General features: G+C 42.5%; 1 protein-coding gene across 3 annotated transcripts in view; it reads left to right on the forward strand.

Moving 5' to 3' along the window:
• The window catches only part of RIPOR2 (RHO family interacting cell polarization regulator 2), a 119,769-nt gene that overhangs the window by 70,191 nt on the left and 25,312 nt on the right, over window positions 1-24,266 (forward strand). For 2 of the 3 annotated variants that reach the window (XM_084850096.1, XM_084850097.1), the window contains exons 7-14: window positions 556-705; window positions 2,325-2,388; window positions 7,667-7,710; window positions 8,569-8,694; window positions 10,958-11,106; window positions 14,961-15,090; window positions 17,680-18,363; window positions 22,843-23,024. In XM_084850096.1, coding sequence (XP_084706222.1) covers window positions 556-705; window positions 2,325-2,388; window positions 7,667-7,710; window positions 8,569-8,694; window positions 10,958-11,106; window positions 14,961-15,090; window positions 17,680-18,363; window positions 22,843-23,024 — 1,529 coding nt within the window. Of the gene's footprint in view, window positions 1-555; window positions 706-2,324; window positions 2,389-7,666; window positions 7,711-8,568; window positions 8,695-10,957; window positions 11,107-14,960; window positions 15,091-16,526; window positions 16,674-17,679; window positions 18,364-22,842; window positions 23,025-24,266 lie in introns of all 3 variants that reach the window. The other variant, XM_084850098.1, reaches the window with a different exon arrangement.

Here is a 24,266-nt window from a genome sequence, read left to right on the forward strand (position 1 = left end):
TCAGGATATAGTATTCCAAAAATCGCCAGTATTACCTGGCACTAACAGATGGGCTTTGTTCCAGCTGATGCCGACACATGATTATTCACCTTTTCTTTACTATGATGTAGCCTCTTCAGTACAATACAGTGGCTTGCTATTGCTGACTTTTTCTTATTCTGAGAATTAATTCAAGGTGCTGAAGCTGACAAGCAGGGATCTTTTATTAAGAATACTTAGTTTTTAAAGAAAGCTTAATAAGCGAAGAGAAAGTCTGCACAAAACCCACATAAACATAGGACCATAATAGTTAGAAGCCTGATATGCTGAAGTACAAATTCCTGACAGACCCTTTGTTGTCGGTATGAGACTGAAAAAAGGAAGGTGCTATTTCCACACTGAATTATTTTCAGTATAAAGACCTGGCATCAGCACTGATGTTGTTTACCTACCCATCACTCTAAAGGGGAAAAAAATCTGGATTGCTCCATTTAAGTTCCTTTCAGTTTGCTTTGATTTTTTCTTCTGTTTCTTCTTTAAAAAAAAATCGCAATGGGCCATTGTTGTTCCTATCAGGTAGATGAGCTGTTTGAAGCCTATTGTATCCAAAGACGGCTGCGTGATGGTGCCAGCAAAATGAAACAAGCATTTGGGTTGTCCCCTGCCAGCAAGGCAGCTCGGGAGAGTTTGTCGGAAATCAACAAAAGCTACAAAGAATACACTGAGGTACACAAAGATCTATTTTTTTATCTAGACTTCCCCAGGTTGAATTTGCAACTTCTTATGGTGGGGACATGGACTGAGTAGTAGGGTGCTTCCAGATAGAGGATTCCTCAACTACCAGTCAAAAGCCATTGTGCAGCTATTTCATCTTTTTTTTTGCCTAATGGAGTTTTTTCTGGTAAGAAAAAAGATGGAAGAAGTACTGGGAAAACACAGGAGGGCTACAAATGGAAGACATTGTCTGGACATCCCCTGAAATTCATTGAGTGAGGCAGTGTACTTGCACTGTCAAAGCCTCAACTGGAAGTGCCTGCAGTGGGAAAACAGATTATAGGATTTCTACAGTACAGGATGAATTGCCACTGATGATAACTACTGCAGTATGCAGCTTTGTGCATTCTACTGCCTAGAATGTTCACTTGTAATGTGGGCTTGCTGTTGCCAGCACAACATTCTGAGAGAATAACATTTGGTTAACTTCAAGTAAAATGTAAACTGTCCTCAGATACTAGAATTGATTTCTTCCTTCACCAAACATGGAATAATTTTAAATCAAGCCAGAGTTTCACAGGAATTCTGGTACAGAGGTTAAATTGATAATATGCCAGGGCAAGTGTCAATGATCTCCACTATAGGTTTCGGTCATACATCCTTTCAGAGCTCATTTGTGTGCTGAAGAGGGTTCAGGAGCACTTGTTTGAAAGTTTTAAGGTGGGATAGGAGCAGAAGAGGTGGCTTGCCAGCTGGAAAGAAATACAGTTATGGGGAGGAACAGCTGGAGGACAGAAGCTGGCTCTAGTTTGAGCTCAGGCAGAGAAATGCTGAAAAAAGCTTCTAGGGGAATAATGCCTGTCTGAGACCAAGAGCAGGAAGACTGAGTTACTTCAGGCATTAAATCTATTATATAGATTTGCATTATAAATCTATCAAGTAAAATTAAAAATTATGATTAAATTAAATTGCCATATATGAAAATTGTACCTATGTGGATTTTGCTGGGTCTACACACACTGGAAACCTGCAGGTGGCCATGGCTTTCTAGACTCCCTGAGAGAATCTCTAAGACTGTGCCCAGTGGACAGGAAAATGTTGCTTGCTTCAGCAACTCCTTGTTTCTAAAGATGTCAAGCTGTCTCTGGATAGCGGGGAAAACTGATGGCCCCCTGGCCCCCTCCTGGACAATGAAGAAGAAAGTGGCAGTTTCCACGGCCGTGTTCTCATCACCTATTTCTGCCTACCTGACCAAGAGTTCCTTCCTTTCCCCCTCCTCTGGACTATCCTCTTGTGCCCCTGCCTCAGAATTTTCTGCCCCTGGATGCTTCCAGAGGAGGCTGTTATTGTGCAACGGCCCTGCCTCGTTCCCAGAATTTTACAGGGGTGTCTAGACATCATCATCTTCCCTTTTGTAGCCCTGCCATGTTTTCCTGATGCTTTTTCTGTATTTTTTGTTTCCATAAAAAATCTGTTAAGGAAGAAAGATGAAATAGCTGCCTTTTGATAGGTAGTGAGTGCTAAGAACCCTCCATCTGGAAACACCCCTAGTTATAATCAGAACAGTTATAATGCATTTTAAGGCATTTTGGATGGTTGATCTGATATTAGTCTTCTGTTTTCCCACACAGAATATGTGCACTGTTGAAGGAGAACTGGAAAATCTAATGGGGGAATTCTGCATCAAGATGAAAGGTAATTGGCTTGCATTTCACTCCTTTTTCTGCACAAACATCTCAATGAGAGCTGTGTGCGCGCGTGCGTGCATTTCTCAAAGCACTGTGAGAACACAATCCAATTTATATAAGTGGTTTGTTTTCTTTCTCCCACCACATTAGCTATGGAGGCTTCAAAACCCATCTCTGCCTCACATCCAAAGCAACCAGCATGAATTGTACATATTGAAATATCAAACATTTGCACCAAACTTTCCAAAGACTTTCCTCTTGTTTGGGGGCACGTAGCTTAGTTAGATTACATCACACATTCTTCTTCAGAGCAAAACAATTGTGTGTATGTTGTAGGGCAGCGGGGTGGGGGGGAGAGATCTTTTGCATGCATTTTCTTATGTCTTAATCTCTATCACTGCCAGAGATTCTGAATGTTGAATTATTTCCCTGACTTTCTAGAATTGGGAGGGGATGGGGAGACAGATGCATTTAGCATGTAATAAATTTCCAGAATTAAGTGTTGTTTTTCAAAAGTGTTACTCCTGCCCATCAAATTAATATGTGTGAGTGGAACAGACGTATTTTTAAAGCTAAGTGTGTCCTTTTATTCTCCATAGCGAACCACCAAATGATCTGCTGCTGCCACAGCAAATTTCAGTGATTCAGGGGCTGAACCAGAGGGTGGCAGGGGCCACATGTACGTTGCATGTTACCCACTTCTGTACTAGGATAAACCCAGAGAAATACTTATGAGTCTTATGTTTTCTGAAGCTGGAGCTTTAATCCTAACACCATATGACAAGGCTTGATATAAAGTATCAAGCTTGGGAAAACTGGCCCTACAAACTAGACTTTTAGTAGCCCAAAATATGTGCTGGAGCCGTTCCACACTGAGCTGATGCAGGAACCATTTTGGCCCATCTGGGAAAATCCAGAGGTCTTCATTTTTCTCCCACTTCTGTTTGCTTAGAGGTCCATGTGCTTACAGCTAGATGGGCAGCAGAGATCAAGTTGTCATATTAAGGCATCAAAAGGAAGATAGAGCCAGCAGCAGAGTGCTAGTAAATTTGAATTATTTATAAATAATAAATAAATTAGAAAGTGGGAGGTAATATGAACCTGACAGAGCCCTGCTTTGTTCTGGTACCGGGAGCAGTGCAGGAGGACAGAAGAAAAATGTTTTTTATGTTCCTGGGCAAAGAAAGAGATCCTGTTAGCAATAAGAATGAAGCTACTGGGCACAGATGTGTCAAGATATGTTAGACCAACCATTAGTATAAGGGTGGCATTTATTCAAAGTAATGTTGCTTTAGCAAATACTATGTGACAGTAGATAGGAAATCAGTTCCCATGAATTAACCATACTGGGACATGGGAGGTCTGAGTCCTATTTCTAATTTGACACAACTTCTGTGACAAATATTTCTTCATTGAAGCAGTGCCTTCTTCTTTATACTGCTGTGCTGGTACAAGATCACTCCACAATATACGTGGAGTTTGTGCAGCTGTAGTGCTTTGACAGTTGAGCCCTTTGGAGGTTTGTCTGCACTTGCACTCATCACTTTAGATCGAAATAACTGCACATTAATTTCTGTACTAACAATATTACCACAGTACCGTTTACACTCTGTGTGGTAGCTACTTTAATCTTTTTCTTGCTGGCACCTATATACACTGTGTGCCTTAAAAACAACCAAAAAGCAACCATCTCATGCTCACTTTCTCAAAAGCTTATGTAAGAGCAGAGAACTCTCAGGCCTCTCTAGCCAACATTAATTTTTAGGCACACAGATGAATCAGATCCCGATTCAACTATAGGCTCCCAGGGTGGCTTACAAAAGTCACTGTCTTTGTTCAAACATAATGGCTGTGTTCAAACAACAAAATAACCCACACTCAGGGGTTGAGTGTGGGTTGTCATTGAATCGTGGTTTGTTGTTGGAACATGGCTTATCGTATTGTTTGAACCCAGCTGCCTTAGCAAACCATAGTTTGTTAACCACAAACCAGGAGAATCCATGGGTTGTTGTTGGGTTGTGAACTGTGGGTTGTTTGTGGTTAACAACCATGGTTTGTTATTGTGGCTGGGTTCAGACAATGCGATAATCCACATTTCAACAGCAACCCATGGTTCAGTGACAACCCACACTCAACCCTTGAGTGGGGGTTATCATGTTGTGTGGACCCAGGCCATGGGGAACTATGGTTTCCTGCAATGTGATGAGCTGCAGAGGGTCTGGAGGTCATGTGATTCCCCCTCTCCTCTCCTTCTCTTTTACATGCCAGAGGAGGAGATTAAAAGCTTCTATTTCGAATTTTTAACTAACCACAGTTCTCCCTGGCATCCAAGCTCAGGTCAGAGAATGGAAATTAATTTCAATTGTCATTTTAGAACAAACGTCCTGGCTTGTTGAACTAATTGTAGATCAAACAAACCACAGCTCCCCAAGTGTGGATATCAAGGGGAACTGTGACTCGTTTAAAATGGAAGTAGAAGCCTTTAATCTCTTCCTGTGGCGGAAGAGAGAGAAAGAGAGGGAAGGGGGATTGCATGAGCCTAAGGCTTGTGCAGACTTGCCCATATAGGGCCAGTTGACACGACCACTGCAGCCCACCATGGCTTATTCAAGGCAACCCAGTGTCCATGGATGCTGTGGTTTGCTGGGGCTTAAATAAGTCACAATGGGCTGCAGTGATCATGAGAACCAGGTCATAATGGGAAACTATGGTTTCCCAATACATCTGAATCTGGCTTCTCTTTCAGGTTAACTTGACTCAGAGAATTACAGTGAGGCTAAAATAATGTTCTGAGCTCCTTTGGAAGAATGGTTGGGTGAATTATAAGAGCCATCATTTGATTTCAGCAGAGAATGGCTGCTTATGGCATGGTAATAAATGTAAAGTGCTGAGCAATTGTCTGATTTCACAGTGTTAAAGTCATCCATCCATTGAACTCTTGATTTCATAGACTCTCCCAAAGACATTTAAGTGAGCTTACTCCAGAGTAGGGGTTTTTTTTTGGGGGGGGGGAGATTTCAAATGAACACTTCTAAAACCAACCAACCAAATAAATAAAGAGCCACGCCAACAGAGCTTGTGAGGGATTGCTGCCACCTACAGACAGGAAGTATGAAAGCTTCACAGCAACCCTTCAAGTCAATTGCCTTTCCTTGCTGCTCCCATATATCTGGGCCACTGTCACCCCCACACACCTAAGCTGCTGATTCCATAATCAAAACTATAATCTTGTTTCTGTAGGGGGGAGAGGAATAATCAAGGTGGGTTTTGCGGGGTTGGAGGGGAAAAAAATCAAGGGGGACAGTTACATGGAGCATTGCTCAGATTACAACGTACCCAAGCATCTGTGCTGTCAGTGTGTCTTATGATTACTTTAATTATGTTGATTAAACCATAAACATGAAGAATACTTTGTGTGTGTGAACTGGGCTGTATCTACCCATTTATGGCCATTTTCCGTGGCACATAACAACAGTGTATCAGTTTGAAAAGTCGTTAACCCATGATCTGCCTCTGTAACGTGCGAACCAGGTCAGAGAGTCAGGGGACTCTGAGAATGGGATGAGCTGTAGTGTGTGTGTGTGTGTGTGTGTGTGTGGCGGGGGGAGGGATTCCCAAAAACCAGGTGGAGGGACCTTCCACAAGCAGAGTCTTTCTTCTCCCAGAAGGTCCCTTCCTCTCGCGGAAAGCAGATCCTGGATCCAGCCCCCTGCATTACACACATTCAGTGATCATTTGCCGTATCAACTGGTATCGTGTTTAATTCCATCAAGAGTTCTGCTGTTGGGTAGAGTGAGGCAGTAGCCTCAGGCAGCAGATGATGGAAGACAGGGAGCAGCAGCATGATATTGGAGGGCAATGCTGTCCGCACCAAGTGCATGCCCTCAGCTAATGATCCTTTTCTGTGGGCAACAAAATGTCTTGGGCTGACCCTGCCTAGGAGCCTTTTTACACAAGGCATTTATTGCCCGTTCATGATTCCTCGCCCACAGTAGTTCGCAGGCGCTTCACATGACATTGTCATCCTCCAGGGCCTCTCCTGTTGCTTAACGTTGTTGTTTTTTTCTAACAAGAAAAATCTGGTGTATACGTGAATGGCAGCATGAAACCCTAGTGTATTCATGCAATTCCACTATACCACAGTGCCCCTAGTGGTGGACTAATGGAACATACAGAAAGGCAAAGAAAGAAAAACCCTGGGAAAAAAACATGTGTAAAGGAGTCGATCTTAATCCCACAAAGAATCAGAAAACAGAAGCCTTAGTAAAGTGGCGGGTTAAAAGCCTCATGTAGAAAAGCTCTAGTTCAGCACTGTAGGGTTTTAAAAAGTTAATAGAAAAGCACCCCCTGTATTTCATCTATTATTAGTTGGATTTAATGTGCCTTTTTTTTTAAGCCTAGTAAAGCTCTTTTTTAAGCTCTTTCTGCTCACATTAAAGCTACATAATGTAGCCCATTGGAACGGAATGCTCTGGGCAAAGCTTGACAAGAATAAAAAGAGATGGCTGCAAAAGAGAAGAGAGTGGATACTTTTACTGTAGCTGGGTGTTGCCAAATGCCTTCCCTATTTGAAGATGCTTGAGTTGAAGCTTGCTACTTTATCTGTCTTGGAAAGCTGCACTTAAAGGGCTTTATGGGTCTGTTAAGAAGTCAACAGACGAATCCTGCCAGGACGGGGCAATTATATTAGACATTCAGAATCCAAAGTTAATTAATTAATTAATTATTAATTACATTTATATCCTGCCTTTTTTCCTCCTTAAGGAACCCAAGGCGGCATACGTAGTCCTCCTCCTCCATTTTATCCTCACAACAACAACCCTGTGAGGTGGGTTGGGCTGAGAGCCTGTGACTGGCCCAAAGTCACCCAGTGAGCTTTCATGGCCGAGTGGGGACTAGAACCCAGATCTCCTGGCTCCCAGTCCAACACTCTCACCACTACCCCACACTGGCCCTAATGGTCCCTCTAAATGAATTTGCTCACCATCCAAACAATCTTCCCATGCTTCCCATTATCCCTAGTAACAGGAGCAATAAACTGGGCATCAGCTATTGCCATGTTCAGAGAAGCAGCAGCTGACGGGCAGTTGGATGGGCAGTCTGCATCCTCTCAGTGGGTGAGGGGAGGAGGAAATGGGATGGCAAAGTTGCTCTTTCAGTGGCATGAATGCTTTGGCAACAGAGGCGTGTTGGTGATCAGGTTCCAAGTATACAGTCACTGATCTAAGGAAGAGAGGCCGTAAGCATTTCTTCTGAAACAGGTCTCAAATGTTGTTGGCTCCTAGGTCTGGCTGGCTTTGCTCGACTTTGCCCTGGAGACCAGTATGAGGTGAGTAACTTTGCAAAAATGTCATTTCCCATCATGTTCAAAGGGTTCTACGTGGTATTTCTTCCTGTTCTCATATCCTGTACAACAAGAAAGGTCCCACTATTCTCTGTTTATGGGTGAATGCACTCTGAGCCTTTCCCACGTAAAGACTATGAGATTGGTCCCAGAGAGCTGATTGATGCCTAGCAAGATAACAACAGATCTTTCTTTAGCTTTGTTTTGGAAGGGTGTCAGCGTGTCTCTCAATATTTTGTTCTTGGCATAGGTTTTCTTCCTCTTGTGGCTCCTGAATCCAGCCAGGACAGGCTGACTAAAGCAGATCCATTAGAACAGTGCAAGCCAGCATCTCCCCTCCACCACCACTGCTCCCCTTTCCCCCCGTAAGACAGAAATGTAACCTCATCAGCAAGTAGGCTGAAACCTACAACGGATTCACTGTCTCTGGCCTGGCCTTTATGGTCTGTATTCATGTAGCGTGTGGTGATGCTGCATGAAACAATTGACATTCAACTTCTGCAAATGGCCATAAGCATCCCTAAACAAAAAAAGAGCTTTCTGCTCTTTCTGATGTTCTGGAAAGATGCGGTATAGATCTATTCAGCTTGTTCTTTGAACGACTATGAAAGATGTGGTTTGCATTATTTCAAAAACGAGGTCAACTGGGAAAACTCATAGCAGTGGTCTTTCAGCCCTTGTAGTACCACGTGTGCATACACTGCAGCAGTTGCCATCATTCGTTAGATTTGCTGGGATCCATTTCCTCCCCATTATGATTTGTTCAGAGAAAGACAATGACAGTGAGAGAAAGACAGGACAAGTATGTGGGTGCTGAGAGTACCAGATTTTTCTTTTCTACAGATTTTTATGCGGTACGGCCGTCAGAGATGGAAACTGAAAGGCAAAATTGAAGTCAATGGCAAACAAAGCTGGGATGGAGAAGAAATGATCTTCCTTCCTCTTATTGTTGGGCTGATCTCCATTAAGGTATCAATACAATGGTCTTCTGTCCACTAGCCACACATCAACTAAACATAACTACCCTGTTGACCTACAGGCGATAAGCAATTCCATCCAGATTTCCCACAATTAATTGAATGTATGGATACCTATCATTGTTATGTGTGCATCCTGCAGATATCCTTAAGTGATTCTATGTATTAAGTGAAAGCTAGTCAGGTAAAGAATCTAGTGGTCAATTTCTGGAAAAGGTTTTTGCAGTACTACCCTGTTGCCCCGTCTCTACCATGCTTTTCTTCATTCCTTATGCAAAATGGAATCCTGTATAACAATTTATAATTCAGTGGACAAAAAAGTGGAATGTGTTGACAAATTGTAAAGGAATGAAGGGCGGCGGTCATTATGGGCTGAAAATATGTTCAAGTCTTATTAATTTGGCCATGTAGAAATAGCTGTCCTAAATACTTCAGCATAGATGGTATAGGGGGGTCTCCAGATGTTTTGGATTACAACTCCCATCTTCTCTCACCATTGGTCATGCTGGCTAGGCCTGATGAATGCTGGAGGGCACCAGGTTGGGGAAGGCTGGCATACAGTTATCTACAGAGTGTCTATAGTTATCTGGATGCTTTGCAGTCCTTGCATTTGAATCCTTTAGTATATGAAGACTATGAGCCAGTCCACTGTAGCATCAAGAGGTGACTTGCATGTGTGAATAAACCATTACAAACTAAACGGCACAGATAAATTCTCACGTCACCTTGCGTCATCTCTAAGACAACGTTTTTCAACTGAGCCGATTTACACATTCAGAGGAATCATTAAGCACTGAGAAATCAAGTAATGAATGATTGGATTACAGTATCTCTCATCATATAATAAGACCTTCAAACACAAGGCAATTTGAATTAGATGTCCAGTTTTATGAATGAGATATCTCAGGTGCAGCACAAAATTACATCCAACACTAAGCAATTATTTGTGGCACACCTAAGCCCTATTCATATATTACTCACACAAAGGGGCTTACCATGTTGAAGGAGGAGCAGAGCTTTTAGCCCCATTTCTGACATCCATCTGCATGCATCCATCTGTATGCATCCATCTGCATGTTGAGCATAGTTGTTTGCAAAGGAGACTCAATGTGCAGGTGCTCCATGTGATTGGGATATGGCCCATGCATTGAGGGACGAGAAACCAGCCCCTTTTCTAACCCAGTGCTGCACAGGATCAGATGACTGAAGGTGGAAGTAGTTATTTCTGAATGGCAATAAACCAAACAATGGAGAATCACAGCTTTGAGAAAGCGCTTTACAGCCTTTATGGAATTAGTGCTTTAAAATGCGCTATTTCAATTTGGGGGGGGGGAATCTCTGTAAATTCTGATGTGTGCATTCAAGGACATTGACCACAATGGGAGTTACTTCTGAGTAGAGACTGAGTGGTTTGTGCTGGGAAACACAGGGACAGGAAACACCCCTTGACTGGGGTTACAGTGAAAGGCACAGCCTTGGCCAGGGCTAGCATACCCAAGGTAAATGCAGGGGTTGGGACACACAGCAACTATACCGCAGAGAACCTGACTTAAGGAAAAGAATTGGACTTTAAGCAGTCTCAGGAAATCTGTTTTTTCCATGATAAGCGCCGGGATGGCTGCTGGATGACCACGACTTCATGTATCCCTAACGACCTCCAAACGTAGCCAGCTTGGAGGGAATTGCTCACCCCCCTAGTCTTAAACCATTTTATATCCCGAATTCCAAATCCAAGTGCTTCCAGCTTAGTTTTGGAGCAGGCTGTAAATGTAAAAGAAGTGCCACATCTGATGTCCAGAACCACAAAAGTGATAATTGCACTTGGATTTCCAGTTCATAGAGGAGAAAGAGGTGGTGGTGGTGGTGGTGGTAAAACATCCCCTGTATCTGATGTGGGAGGGAAGAGAAGAAAAAACTCTCACAGAATGAAGTTGGGAGCTGGAAAGTAGCTCCTCTCCTGATGGTTAGCAAAAACAGTATTTTTTTGTGAGCATTATCTTAATCCAGATTGCTGTCTTGTCACTGAACAGAAATTCATAGACAAGAAGAATGTCCCTTTAAAAGCCAGGTTCTCGCATACTTGTACACAAGTAAAACATTCAAGTATTGATTTTTTCCCCCTCTTCAAAACAGTGTGATACTATGTAGCAAGGCTACTGTAGGGAAATATGGAATAGTTGACTCTGAGCAATGCTACTGAGCTGTTAATAGATAGTTACTCTCTCCCTCATTATTAACACTTGTTCCTTTTGAAGGTCACAGAAGTTAAAGGCCTTGCTACTCACATTCTGGTGGGAAGTGTTACCTGTGAAACAAAAGACTTATTTGCTGCTCAGCCTCAGGTTGTCGCTGTGGACATCAATGACCTTGGCACAATAAAGTTGAATCTGGAAATCACTTGGCAGTAAGTACAGCTGACTTGGTCAACATCATTTCAAATGAAGTGGGTACCTACCTACCCATGGTCTTTGGCTTTCCTGGTAAGGAGACTTAAGAAAAGATTGTTCTAAATGAGAATAGTAATACAACACAAAACAGTAAGATTTAATATGATCTACAGTATATCTACTGAACTCTAGCACCAACATGACAGTAATGATATATCAGATATACAGGTTACACCCTTTTTACATATCTAAAAGTTATGAAATAATACAAAATTTTGAATGGAAAACCGACTTATATTGGTGGTGGTTCCTTTCATATGCTCAGTGCCTCTCTACTTGTTGGTAACTCAGACTCTGGCTGGGTTTGCACAATTACGGGGGTAAAGGAAGCCATCGTGGCTTCTCCCCTGGCCCCTGTGTGTGCTGCATGCACTGGTTGTTTACATAATTACCCACACTGTGGCAATATGCAGTAAGGGTTGCAGGGTAGGTATGAAGCCACCCCCACCATGCCAGGTTCGGACAACATGCCAGCATGCGCTACCTGCATGCACAGGGGCAGGGGGAGAAGCCACGATGGCTTCTTTTACCCCTGCGATCGTGTGAACCCAGACTCTGAGACACGTGTCATGAGAAGCCATGGTGAATTGTGAGCCATGTTAGTGTCAGCATGGCTTACCATGATGTCCAAACCCGTCGCAGGGATTCGGTATGGGTTGTTTTTCACGAACAAGTCACCCTGAGAACCCATGGCTTGTAGTAAGGTTGCTAAGATAGCTTGTTTTCAGCTTGTCGTGACATCTGAACCTGGCACTGTGGCTTGTGCCAAGCAGCTACCAGTGCTGCCTCCAGCCTCCCTCGTCAGTGACAGTCCTTCCACTAGTGCCCAAACTGCACTTTGGAAGAACTGTCAGTTGTTCGCCACCGTTTAATTCAGGGCCTTTTGGTACCTCAGAATTGCACAAACGGCGTCACATATTTTAAAAATCCCCCCCCCCAGTCCTTTGCAAGTGCACAAGAATGAAGATTTGGCTTGTCAGTTCCCTTGTATGTTACTTACTCCACTTTGGCTCAAATTGACAAGGCAAGACAACACTATCGGACAGCTGAATCTGTGCTCTTATGCACTTACGAAAGACTGGGGGGGATGGGGGATGACCCCATTTGCGCAATTCTGAAGCACAAAAAATAATAATTTTAGAAAGATGGCAAATGATGTAAGTGCTCTGAAAAGGGGTAGAAATTGGAGCAGGGAGAGGGCTAGGATGAGAAGACAAGGCAGGTTGCCACACAAAGGACACTGGGATACATGCAGGGAACGAGCAGTAGGACTGAGTGGGAAACAAGCCATGGCAAGCCACCAAGTGGACAATTGTCTGTCAGGGTGTAACTTGGGTCGTTGAGCGAACAGCCAACCCAACATGGCTTATCTTCAGTGTAGCTTATCGTTTTGTGCAAACTGGGCCTGAGGCTCACATCTAGTAGCTGCTAAGCAACCACCACATACTTCCACTTTTCCCCATTCTATCCAGAATGGTTTTGAGGAACAACAGCGGATGTCCCAAATGGATGTATAAATTGCTGAAGCCCACCCTCTACCCCATTTAAAGAAATAAGCAAGATACAGGTTAGGGTGGAACGGTCTTGCCACCACCCTGCATGGCCGTCTCAATTGCTAAGACTTCGTCTAATTTTTAAAATGGCTCATTCAGAGCTAGAAATGATCCACTCAAAATGATTTGGCCCTGGCTATAGGGCCTCTTTTGTTCATCTTGCATTTGTGTGAAGTCTGTTACTTAGCACATCGCTTTTAATGAACTACCCAATCATCTAGGTTGCTCTGCATGTTATATATATAAAACTGAGGGTCAAACTACATGTTACATTAAATATGTAGTAGCTCTCTATGTGTGTGTTTTCTTTACTCAGCATAAAGTGTGGGAGGATTTGGATCGGAACTGCAGCACATGGGGCGGGGGGGGGGATTAATCCTTCCCTTCCCAGCCACAACATATACACTCCCAGAATCACCTCTTCCAAACACACAATATTTAGAAACAGTAGAAAACAACAACACCCTCCCATTGGCACCCAACACCCTGAAGCCCCTGCTTGTGCCAGCATTAGGGTTCATATGCCAATGTATCCTGAATTCCTAAATATAGGAAAATTTTGTATTTATTTATAGTTAAAACTAAAGTGGGTAAGCCTGATGATGTCAGACCCTAGCTAGGTGGATGGACTGTTTATATTCTGTATCCTAGCAGTAGAAAGCACAAAATGTGATAGTTATGAGATAAAGGAAACATTGTTGTCATTTTTTATAAAGACTCTATCTCTCATCTTTAAAACCATCACCAAAATCTTAAGTTTTGGGTTGGGCGTCTTATATCTTAGGGGCTCACCACACGAGGCTTTTTATTTCGCAATTTACCGAGGCTTCTGTTTCCTTATTCTAAGTGGGATAAAGATCAGCTCTTTACACAGGCAACTTTCTGCAGCCTCTGGGTGGAGAGCGAGTGGCGAATCAGTGGGTCTCCTGAGAGATTCAGGCATCTTTCTCTTTCTGCGAAGCAGCGCACAGGAGGGTGGGGTGTGTGGCTTTGTTGCTGTAAACTGTTTACATGGGGGGTCGCTGTCTTCTTCTTCCTCCCCCGGCCAGCTCTGCGCTTGCTTTGAGCCTGTCCTAGTCTGGCCAAGAAAATTCTCCTCCCAGTCCAGCTCAACAGGCAGAGATGCTGATGGGGGGGGGGGGAGAGGAAGGGCAGTTGTGATTTTCCTGCTCCGCCCAATGGCTTCTTCCTAGGCTGTGGTTATAGTGGAACCGCACTTTTACACTTTACACACAGCCATTAAAGCAAATTTACATTTAAATAGTGGATTATCTCAGGGTTGTGGGTTTTTTTGTGGGATAAAGATCAAAAACAGCTGGATGTGCCCTGGCGGTTGATGGGATCATGTAAACGACCCGCAAACTTCTGTGAGCGACCAGTCATGAGTGCACTATAAATGCCTCATGTAAAGACAGGCTTAATATGCATGTGGTGACAGCTTCAGTATTTCTCTTGGAAGTAATAACTTTATTAATAGCAAAAAAAAATTTTTTAATCTAATAATTATTTATGGCCTGTCAGCACAAATACAGGAATAATCTTTTCAGGAGTTGCATTGTATCAGAAGACTTTAAAAGTGCAATCTTTGTATTGAAGTCTATGGTTATCTGTCTAGGACTTCTGTGTTCAGGATATAACACACTCTTTTATTGCACTGTTGTAGTAATGGTAATCAAAGCGTGGTTAAAGGATAAATTTCAGTCATATTTTCAATACACACATTCATGTACTGAAGGCTTCTAATCTACATTAGGGCTAGAGTACACATCACAGTCCCCATGGAGGTGTGTCAAAAATCCTCCCTGTGAAAGCTGATTCTCACCTGACCCCTAACATTAAGAAGCACTCAGAGCATGGAAGTCAGACACTGTATTGTAAATTTCCATTCCCCTCCATGATGTTCCTAGTGGCTGACAGAAGGGGTGTGGAGGCTTACACTATGATTGACAAGCCCCACACGATGGCTGTTTCTAAATGTGATGGACATGAATGTGATCAGTTGCTATGGAAAGGCTAATTTCTCTGGCATCTTCATGGCAACTGTACTTTGTCCATCTGTGGGTTTTATGTGCTGAACTAGTGGATTGTATCTATTTCAGATTAATTAATGCAGAGTACAAGAGGGTTGTCTTGAGTGTTTACAGAGCCTCACTAGGAAGAGACTGGATGGTCCCTGCTCTAATGACCTAAAAATGAAAAGAAAACAAATGTTCCTTGTAACAGTAATTCAGTCTAATGAGAGGCATACATTTTTGCAGCCCATTTGAAGTTGAGGACATGACCCCGTCCACAGGCAACACGAACAAACCATCTGCTCTCCAAAGAAGGATGTCCATGTATAGTCAAGGCACTCCAGAAACACCAGCCTTTAAGGACCACTCATTCTTTGTAAGTTAAGTGCGCCTCTCTGATGTTTACTAATGAAAAACTTCAGTGGATAAACAACAGACATAGTCAATACTTACTTTCACACCATTTTGCAATTACACTGGTGTAATGTTGAGGTCCCGCTAAGCTTTTTAGTAAAACAAACTTACTGAACTGTGCATACTAGTAGTTGTGATTAAAATGCCTTTTCATTTTCCCTTTTAACTATGAAAGTGGCTGCTAATTGATCCCCCTTATTGCTTGAGTTGTAGTGATACATTTGTACATTTTACCTTAGTCTATTATATACAAATAAGTATGATTTTAGCAACAACCTACAACTTTGTTAATAAATCTGACCACATAAAAATCCACAGTGCAGAGGTTTATACAGAGTAATATTCAATATTCAAATATTGGAGGGAGACACATTTGTTTTAAGGCAGTGGGCGGGGGGAAGAGGCAGTAGCACTAAGAGTGGTTAAACTGTGATCATACTTTTGATCATTAACTCTTAAGACTACTTTAAAGCTCCTGTATGAGCCTGCCCAGGTTTTAAGATCTTCAGACGATGCCCTTCTCTTGGTGCCACTGCCATAAAAGGCATGTATGGTGGGGATGCAAGAGAGGGTCTTCTCGATGGCTGCTCCCTGGCTTTGGAACTCCGTGCTGGGGCGGGGGGGAGGGCTAGATTGGTCCCCTCTCTGTTGTCCTTCCACTAGCAGGCAAAGACATTTTTATTCATATTTTATTCATATAAGCTGTCCTGTTGCTGAAGGGGTTTTTACTTGGTTAGCGCTGTTTATTTATTTTATTGTTGTGTTTTTAATTCATTTTATGTTACGTTTTAATTAAGATTTTGTTTTTAACCTGTATTTTACTGTCAGCTGCCTTGATCACCAGAAAGGCAGAATCGAAATTTAATTAACTGATTATTATTTAATTAATTATGAATTAATTAAACCAGTCGGGTTAGATCCAGAGTAACGCTTATGCTGTAGAAAGTGAGTAAGGAGGAGGAGACTTTTGCAATTCCTCCTTTGCCCTGCTTCCTGAAAAGCTGCTCTGGAGGGCTGGGTGACGCTCTGGAGCAGCATGAGAAGTAACACAGGCAGCTGCAGGGGGAAAGGAGAACTGACGAAAATTGCCTCCCTGCCCACTTTCTCCAGCTGGAACAACTGGATCCCAGTACCTTCCATGAGCGACAGGAGCCCTTCCATTCATGGAATGGTGAATCTGGATCCAAACCACCATTGTTGGGAATGGAATCTGCTATTTCATTCTTCCTGGTAAAGGATCTCTTGAGGCTGATACACTTCCCTAGAGAGGCCTTCAGCATGCTCTGCTTCTCAAGAGTTCCAATGGCAAAAGTTTCTTTTGATTTCTGTATTGTACAGTCACATATAAAAGGTGATTTAGTTGACTAATTGCCCCCTTTTTGCCTTAACTTGTTGAAGAAATGGCGGCATCCTCCACAAGACAGGCTCCAGTTTTCCATTGTAGATGCTCTGCAAGACACTTTCTTTGACAAACTGCGTCGCAGTCGCTCGTTTAGTGATCTGCCATCTCTCAGGCTGAGGCCTAGAGCAGGGCTAGAGCCCTATGTGAGTCTGGACGGTGGGAGCTCTCTTTGTGGCAAATGAACTCACTTCATTTCTCAAGCAGTTGCTCTGTTTCCATGCATGCCCTGAATCTGATACTTCTCAGTGAGATATGTATAGTTTGCTGACCACGCGTTGAGGAAATTGCTATAGGCTCAGTTTGGAATTACTGATGTCAATAACAAAATTCTCATTGACTTCAGTTTTGCATCTTCTTTCTAGACAAGAGGCCAAGAGAAAACATGTGAATCTTTTGAAGAAGTTTTATAAATTCCAACTTGTACGGGCTGGTATCTTGGAAACAATATCCAGGCAATCTGTATCTAGGACAGAGGTTTAAATGGGAACCAATTGGATGAAAAGGAGGATACAAATAAAGTAAAATAAATTGGGAGCAGTCTAGAAGTTAAATTTCACATTTAAGCTCCACTGATTTCAGTGGGATTTAAGGCTGCTTAATTTTTTTGTGGTATTTTGTTAAAACTTTTAAAAAATGCCTCAAAGATGCTGAGCAAGATGACCTCTAACACCTTAATCCTATATCTGTCAACATGTAGTAATACCAACAAGGTCATGCCATGTGATATTTCACTGGTGTGTACTCTATTCCAAACCATTATTTTCTAGTAAATAACATCTGGTCAGCAAAATACAAAACATTTAGTTATTCCGCTTTGTGCATGAAATTTAAGTGAATTTGCAGTACCTCTCACAGAACCTCAGTTCCAGATTGATTTGGAACCTTCCTATATTCATTCTTTACCAATTCTGATCTTTCCTGTTTGCTATGGTTTTGAATAGCCTTTTAATATCTTCCTCTTTCTTTTTTCTAATAAATATAATAAAAAGTAAATTTCTTTTACAAATCCTGAGTCTTGGGTTCACAGAAGTCAACAAACTTTTACCTTCTTCCATTTTCTGTTTATAGCTGCTTAAAATTAATTTTGTTTCATACTGTATGGAAAGTTCCTCTGCTTTCTAGCTTTAACAGTTTTTATTATCTTTGCAGTCAAATTCTCCCGATGATGTCTTTGAAAATGGAACAACAGGAAATGAGAAAAGGTCATTATCTTTCAGCTTCAGTGATATTCCCAGTGGAGACTGCACAATGTCATCCAGTTCAATAGGTTCTTCCTCTGCCATAGATAATTCTAATCCTGAAATTACTGTCACACCCCCAGAACACAATGGGCAAAAGTTATTAAAAATTCAAACCACGGACAATATCAGTACAAGCTCATCTGTGGACTCCACATCTGAATCCAAAGACTTGAAATCACAAGAGCATGTGCTAGATGAAAATAAGAGTTCAAGTGTAGATTCTGAAGTTTGCCAAAAGTCTCCATGTTCAAGAAACAACAGCCTGTTCCTAGACAATAGTGCCCCAGTATCACTCCTTCAGGACACGGATGAGTTATCAGAGCTCAAACCAGTGGAACTGGATACTTTTGAAGGCAACATCACGAAGCAGCTGGTTAAAAGACTCACTTCCGGAGAATGCCCAATGACACCTGAAAAGCTGTATTGTGAGGGGTCAATAAGTGGTGAATCTGAAGGTTATAAATCCTGTGTTGATGGAAGCCTAGAAGAAGCATTGCAAGGGCTTATTTTAGCACTTGAGCCTCATAAAGAGCAGTTTAAAGAATTCCAGGATTTGGACCAAGAAGTAATACACCTGGATGAGATGTTGAAGGTAAGTTCAGTTCCAGATAGGAAATCTAAATGAACACATTCAACATCATTAATTATAAAAAGTGTAGTACAACATAACCCTCATTATATCCAAAGCTCAGTTGTTCAAAGTTACTTGTTGTGGTTCCAGCGGGAGAAAGTAGCCCTTCCTACATCAAGCATGGGAGAATACAGATCACATATTATGATACAGAATTGAAGCACCATTCAAGAATAAGAGGGGTGAGGTCATGGTGTATGCCCAAAGCAATCTACACATAGCAGTTATACCATTATCATACCATTATCATAACTATTGGTGCCCATTGGTGTCATGTGTACCAATAGTTATGAAAGCGGTATGATAACGGTATAACTGCTATGTGTAGATTCAGCCAAAATGGAAAGGTCAGCCATAATTCATGCGAGTTTAAGGCCATCACATTATGATACCCTTGGCTGTTCTTTCAGGCTATTAAGCATTTTCACGTCCCACCATTCCCCTAGCACAGGGATGGGGTACCTCAGGCCTGTGGGCCAAACCCAGCTCTCCTGGGGTCCTAATACAGCTCTCCGGAGTTCTTCAGGTGGCCATTCCCCCTATCCCATGGCCACCAACCATTTGGTTGTTTTCCAGCTTTTGCACATTTTTCCTCCATTCTAAAAAGTTGAAATGCCTATCCTAATGCTTATTTACTGGCGGTAAACGATTTAAGCTAAAATATGCTGGTATATTTGGTGTTTTGGCAGTGCTTCTTTGCATTTGGCTTCACCCACCACTGGAATGCAGCCCCTGAGAGCTTCTCTGAAATTGAATTCGACCCTCATGCTGAAAGGGGTTACCTCTTCCTGCCCTACAGATTCCCCCTGCAAGGAAATAAGTGTCCCCTTTCAAAAATTCCCCATTTCAAAGTACATTTTCCTGCGACTTGCCCACAAATCAAGGACACCTTAGATGGGAATACACAGTAGGGAAACTAAAAGAAACCCCAATATGGGAGTTGTGGTCCGCTATGCTGGTCCTTCCCCTGCAACATCATGTCACCTGACATCATCAGGAGCAGATCCACCAGTTGGGATTTTGCAGCCCATCTGGTGTGAGCCAGACAGGCCCAGCTGTACACCAGTGTTTTCTATCCCTCTTTGATCTAATTTAGCATCTGTGTTACAGAGGAACTTCAGATATTTTAATATTTTATATTGTTTTACTGTGTGCTTTTTGGTTTTAATTTTTGTGAACCGCCCAGAGAGCTTCAGCTCTTGGGCAGTATGGAAATTAAATAAATAAAATAAAATAAATAAAATATGCTGGCATGCGTATTGTGCGCTACGGTTGCTTCCTTCTTAATTAGATTAAAGAGGGTTGTTTCCTGCAACCAGGGGAAATCATGCAAATGCCTGAATGATTGCCATGTCAGCACCTGACCAACTAACCCATAAGGGTACTTTTGAATTGGCCAATCCAGAGCTTTGGCATGAAATTTGGTCCAGTCACGAAGCGTCCACACCTCCCAGAGAACTCAAGCACTAACTGAGCACACTTGATAACCCCTTTTGTTCTGAACATTATACTACACTAGTCTGTATAACCAGCTAGATATAGCACCACCTTACTCTCATTTGACAAAGACTAATCTCCCCAGTTTCCATCTTTTTTTCTAGTTAGGTGTGTTAGCACATGGGCCGGTATACTAGTACTAAGGCAGCCTTCCCCTACCTGGTTCTCTCCAAATATTTTGGACAACTCCTAGCATTTGTGACCATTGACCATGCTGGCTGGGGCTGATGGGAGTTGAAGTTAATCCGCTGTGTACACACCACATCTGTAGTTAAAGGCTCCCTTAGGCCCATGTACTTCCACGTACGCATGGAAGTTCACACGTACAGCAACATCTTGTGGTGTGGAAGCCCATGTAATTTGCATTCATGACACTATATCCTGCCCATGGTTTTATTGCTAGAGTGTATATAGATTTATGTCAGTAGAAACATCAATGGGAGTTAAGCCATTCCATGTGATACTTGTTTTTACCTGGCAAGCCAATAGCAGGCAGAAGCTTGCCATAAGAAACCTGTTTTCACAGGTGATTTGCTGTGGATTGGGACCATTTGGACATCCTTTGCAGCACATGACATTGTGGTCAGTCCATAGCCACCCCTGAGTTTACCTGTGGGGAAGCCACATTTTTGCAGAGTACTTTTACTCTGTTGTTTTTCTTTTTGGCTCCCTTGCGGTTCAGCTTCTGTGTGTCCATCCCTCCGATTTAAATTTGGTATGATTGGGGTGTTCCTAGGGGTGTGTCTTTCACCTGGCTGTGCCGTCAGTAATCTAGGTATCTAGAATAACTAGTCTGCCTTTCCAACACATCAAAGTGCTAGAGCACTCTTTCGAGCCTTCAGAATCATGCTGCACTTCCTTTTTGCCAGTGGGAGTAACTAGCCTCCGTGATTATGTGCTTCTCTGATGTTTGCATTACTTAGCTTCTATGATGTTGTGTGAAGTCATGTCTCTGATGTCTTGTAACTACATTTCTCTTTGATGCTTGCACTAAGGGCTTTCAGTAAGGGCTTAAGGGCATAAGCCCTTATGCGCATAAGGTATGTATCACAGTAATGATCTACTATGGTCTCGGGATGACAGAAGCAGAGAAGCATGTCACTGCAAGCAGGGAGAAGTGGCAAGAGAAGAAGAAAGGGGGCTTGGGAGCTATAACTCTGCAACAGTTTGCTGGAACAGGGCAAAATTGGAGTGGTGGGGTGTTCTCATGGGGAGCCTTCAGATGCTGCCCTGGATAATTAGGGATATTGGCTTCTTCATGGAAAACTGCACATATTGAAGAAAAGAGGGTGGGAGGAATAATTCCATGACAGATTGCTGGAACGGGGCAAAATTGGGGTGGTCGGGTGCTCCTTTAGGGAGCCTTTAGATGCTTTAGATGTTTTTGAACCACCCAGAGAGCTTTGGCTATTGGGCAGTACAGAAATTAAATAAATAAATAAAGTAATTCATTTGGTATTGTTTGCCTAATCAACCCAGTCAAGGCTACTGGTAGCTTATATCCTATAATCTCTTCGATGACATGAACTACACCAATCCAAAATGTCTTAGCTGTTATTAAGACAGCTTCTGATTTGTAAAAATTCAAACATAGGAACCTGAGTCCCCTATTGAACCAAATCTAAATATGTGATAATTCTGCCTTTCTTCAGAAAGATTATAATTACAATGGGCAGTATCCAACCGTCGCACCAGTTAATGCTATTGACATTGTACTAGGGTTGCTTACTGTACTGCAATGTTAGAGCTAGCCTTGGATACTGCCCAATATTTTCTTGCTTGTTGAAAAGAGTTTAAAGTAAACATAGATGTCAGTAGAGAAATACCCTTGTACTAGGGAGTTGGCAACTGGTAACCCACCAATGTCAGGCACAGGATTTTTTGTGCTAAGGTAAGATTTTGAAGCTTGAGCAATAGCAGAAATTTCCATCGCTGATATTAGTGAGCACCTAGCTCAGTAGACTACTCTGAGTAAGGGAAGACAATGGTGGAATATACCTTATAAAGGGAAACCCTGATATAAATTAATATATTCTATATTGGTATATTATAACGCTAATTATAATGAAAAAGAAGACTGTCAACTAAAAGCCCTTTCTTTGGTTGACAATCCTACTTCCAGACAGTTTAAGAATGTGCAGGGCCAGGATTATGCCGCACATTGTGGGCAATTGCATTTATTGTAGAATGTGATCACTCCAGGAAAATCCAGAGAATTACTAATAGGTTATTTTAAAAACATGGTTCTAGAGGAGAAGAGTGAAAGTGTAGACCCAGGATCTCTCCCATCTGCAAGGTGTGACCCATTCATTTCAATGGAAGGGGCAGCACTACATTCAGAAAGGGATGATGAATACATGCACCTTCCATTGAAATAAAAGGAGCTGCCCACTCACATAGGTGCTTCATATATGCAGACTAGAATACACATGGAGATTTGGATTGGGGTATTAGGATGTTGTCAGGCATCCTAAGAAAGCTTACAGCAAGCCACCAAGAGCTGCCACCCCAAAATGAGCCTGCTGTGATTTTTCTTTGGGTGCATTAAAAACCAGATGGGGGCTGGTTAGGGCTTTCCATGGGAAGGACTTCTTAATTAACAGAACCCACCATTCCATCCCATCTAGCTTATATTAGATGGAATCTCTCCAGCTTTACTGGAGCTGCATCCCTATTGCCATTGCCCAAATGATGTTCCATAAGTCACATCCTTCTTTGGCTGATGCCTCTCACAACACATAAAAAGTGAAATCCTAAAATCTGGGGAAGAATAGATAAATGCAGGCAAGTATGGCAAATGCAGCTAATTCATTCCATGGATTTGAAGAAAACATAAAACACCCAGTTTAATTAGGCTGAATGTTCGCCTTATCCAAAGAAATGTACACAGTGCTTAAAACCATTCTTGATTCTCGCATACTCGTTTTGCCTTTGCTCCTGCAGTGCAGACCAGCAGTAAATCACAGCAGATCATCCAGCTTAAGCCTAACAGTTGAGAGTGCATTGGAGAGCTTCGATTTCCTCAACACCTCTGACTTTGAGGATGATGGTGGTACGGATGAGCTTTGCAGTGGTGGTCGAGGTGCAGACTCCGTATTCTCTGACACTGAGGTTGAGAAAAACAGGTAAGAATGCCAATATTGTGCACTTCTTGATTACATCAAGCTCCTGCACCCGTCCTTTTAGTCAATTATCTTGGTACACATTGGTCATTCAAGTAAGATGAAACTAAATATTGGGGGAAATAATCGATCGGAGATTTCCTACCTAGAGCACTGAAAAAAATGATTAGCAGAACTGGTTATAATGTTTCCCACGTATTATTTATCATTTTGCTAAAATGTCATGATTAAAAAATAAGAAATGTAAGCAGCTGACCAGCAGGAGTGCCAGGTCATCAGCCACAGATGGTCAGCCCTCTTTCTTTAAATGCTACCTGAGACAGCTGAAAAGAATACAGCTGTTGTACCATCTGCCCATTGGCATAGCTCTGCAGCAAGAACAGGAGGAGGGTGGGCAGAGGAACAAAATGGAGCAGGAAGATGCTGCGATTGTATCGGCTCCTTCTGAAGCTCATGTTTGGCACCACCTCTCTGTGAGATGATCTGGCAGCCCTGCTAGCTGGATATCAGTAACTTATAGTTCCTTCCTTGGCATAGGTTTGGTTTTTCTTAGGCTAACTAATTCCACTGCCTTTTCTCTCTTGCTCCATGATTCTTTGCAGTGGGTTAAAACTGCCTGATTGAAGCAGGGCAGTGCAGGCTTCCTTTGTAGCCTTCCAGCAACCTGCTGCTTTCCAGAGGTTTTGGATTTCAACTCCCATCAGCCCTAGCTAGCATAGCCAATGGTTAGGAATGCTGGGAGTTGTCATCCAAAACTTCTGGAGGGCACCAGGTTGGGGAACACTGCTTTAGAATAATGGGCAGTACTTTGGTTTTGGCCTTGTCAGTTATGCTCTTTGTGCACCTCCCACCGACCCCGGTCAAAACTGTCTTGTGGACAAGAAGGATATTTTTCTTTGTGGCCTTTCTGTTGTTAAATATTGTCACCAAGGAGCAAGGAAAGGAGGGAAAATACAGCACATTTACCCATAGAACATTCTGCTTTGCCTGCCTCTGCCTCAAACCTGGCTGAAGCAACAACACAGGAGAGCAAAGCCAAAAAGGAGCCTAGCTATTTCCACACCAGGCGTTTAGTGTGGACTTGCACTGCCTTGTTCGCTCACATTTTATGGGAGGGTCTGTATGATGTCATCCATTTGTAATCCTCCTGTGTTTTCCCAGTTCTTTCATCTTTTTTGTTATTGCAGAAAGTTGAAGTTGTGTGTTTTTTTAGAAGGATGAAGGAGTGGTGTAATTTCCGCAGGT

The sequence above is a fragment of the Heloderma suspectum genome, chromosome 4 (assembly GCF_057233095.1).
Source record: "Heloderma suspectum isolate Gila_16-S chromosome 4, 16-S_ref, whole genome shotgun sequence".
NCBI lineage: Eukaryota > Metazoa > Chordata > Lepidosauria > Squamata > Helodermatidae > Heloderma > Heloderma suspectum.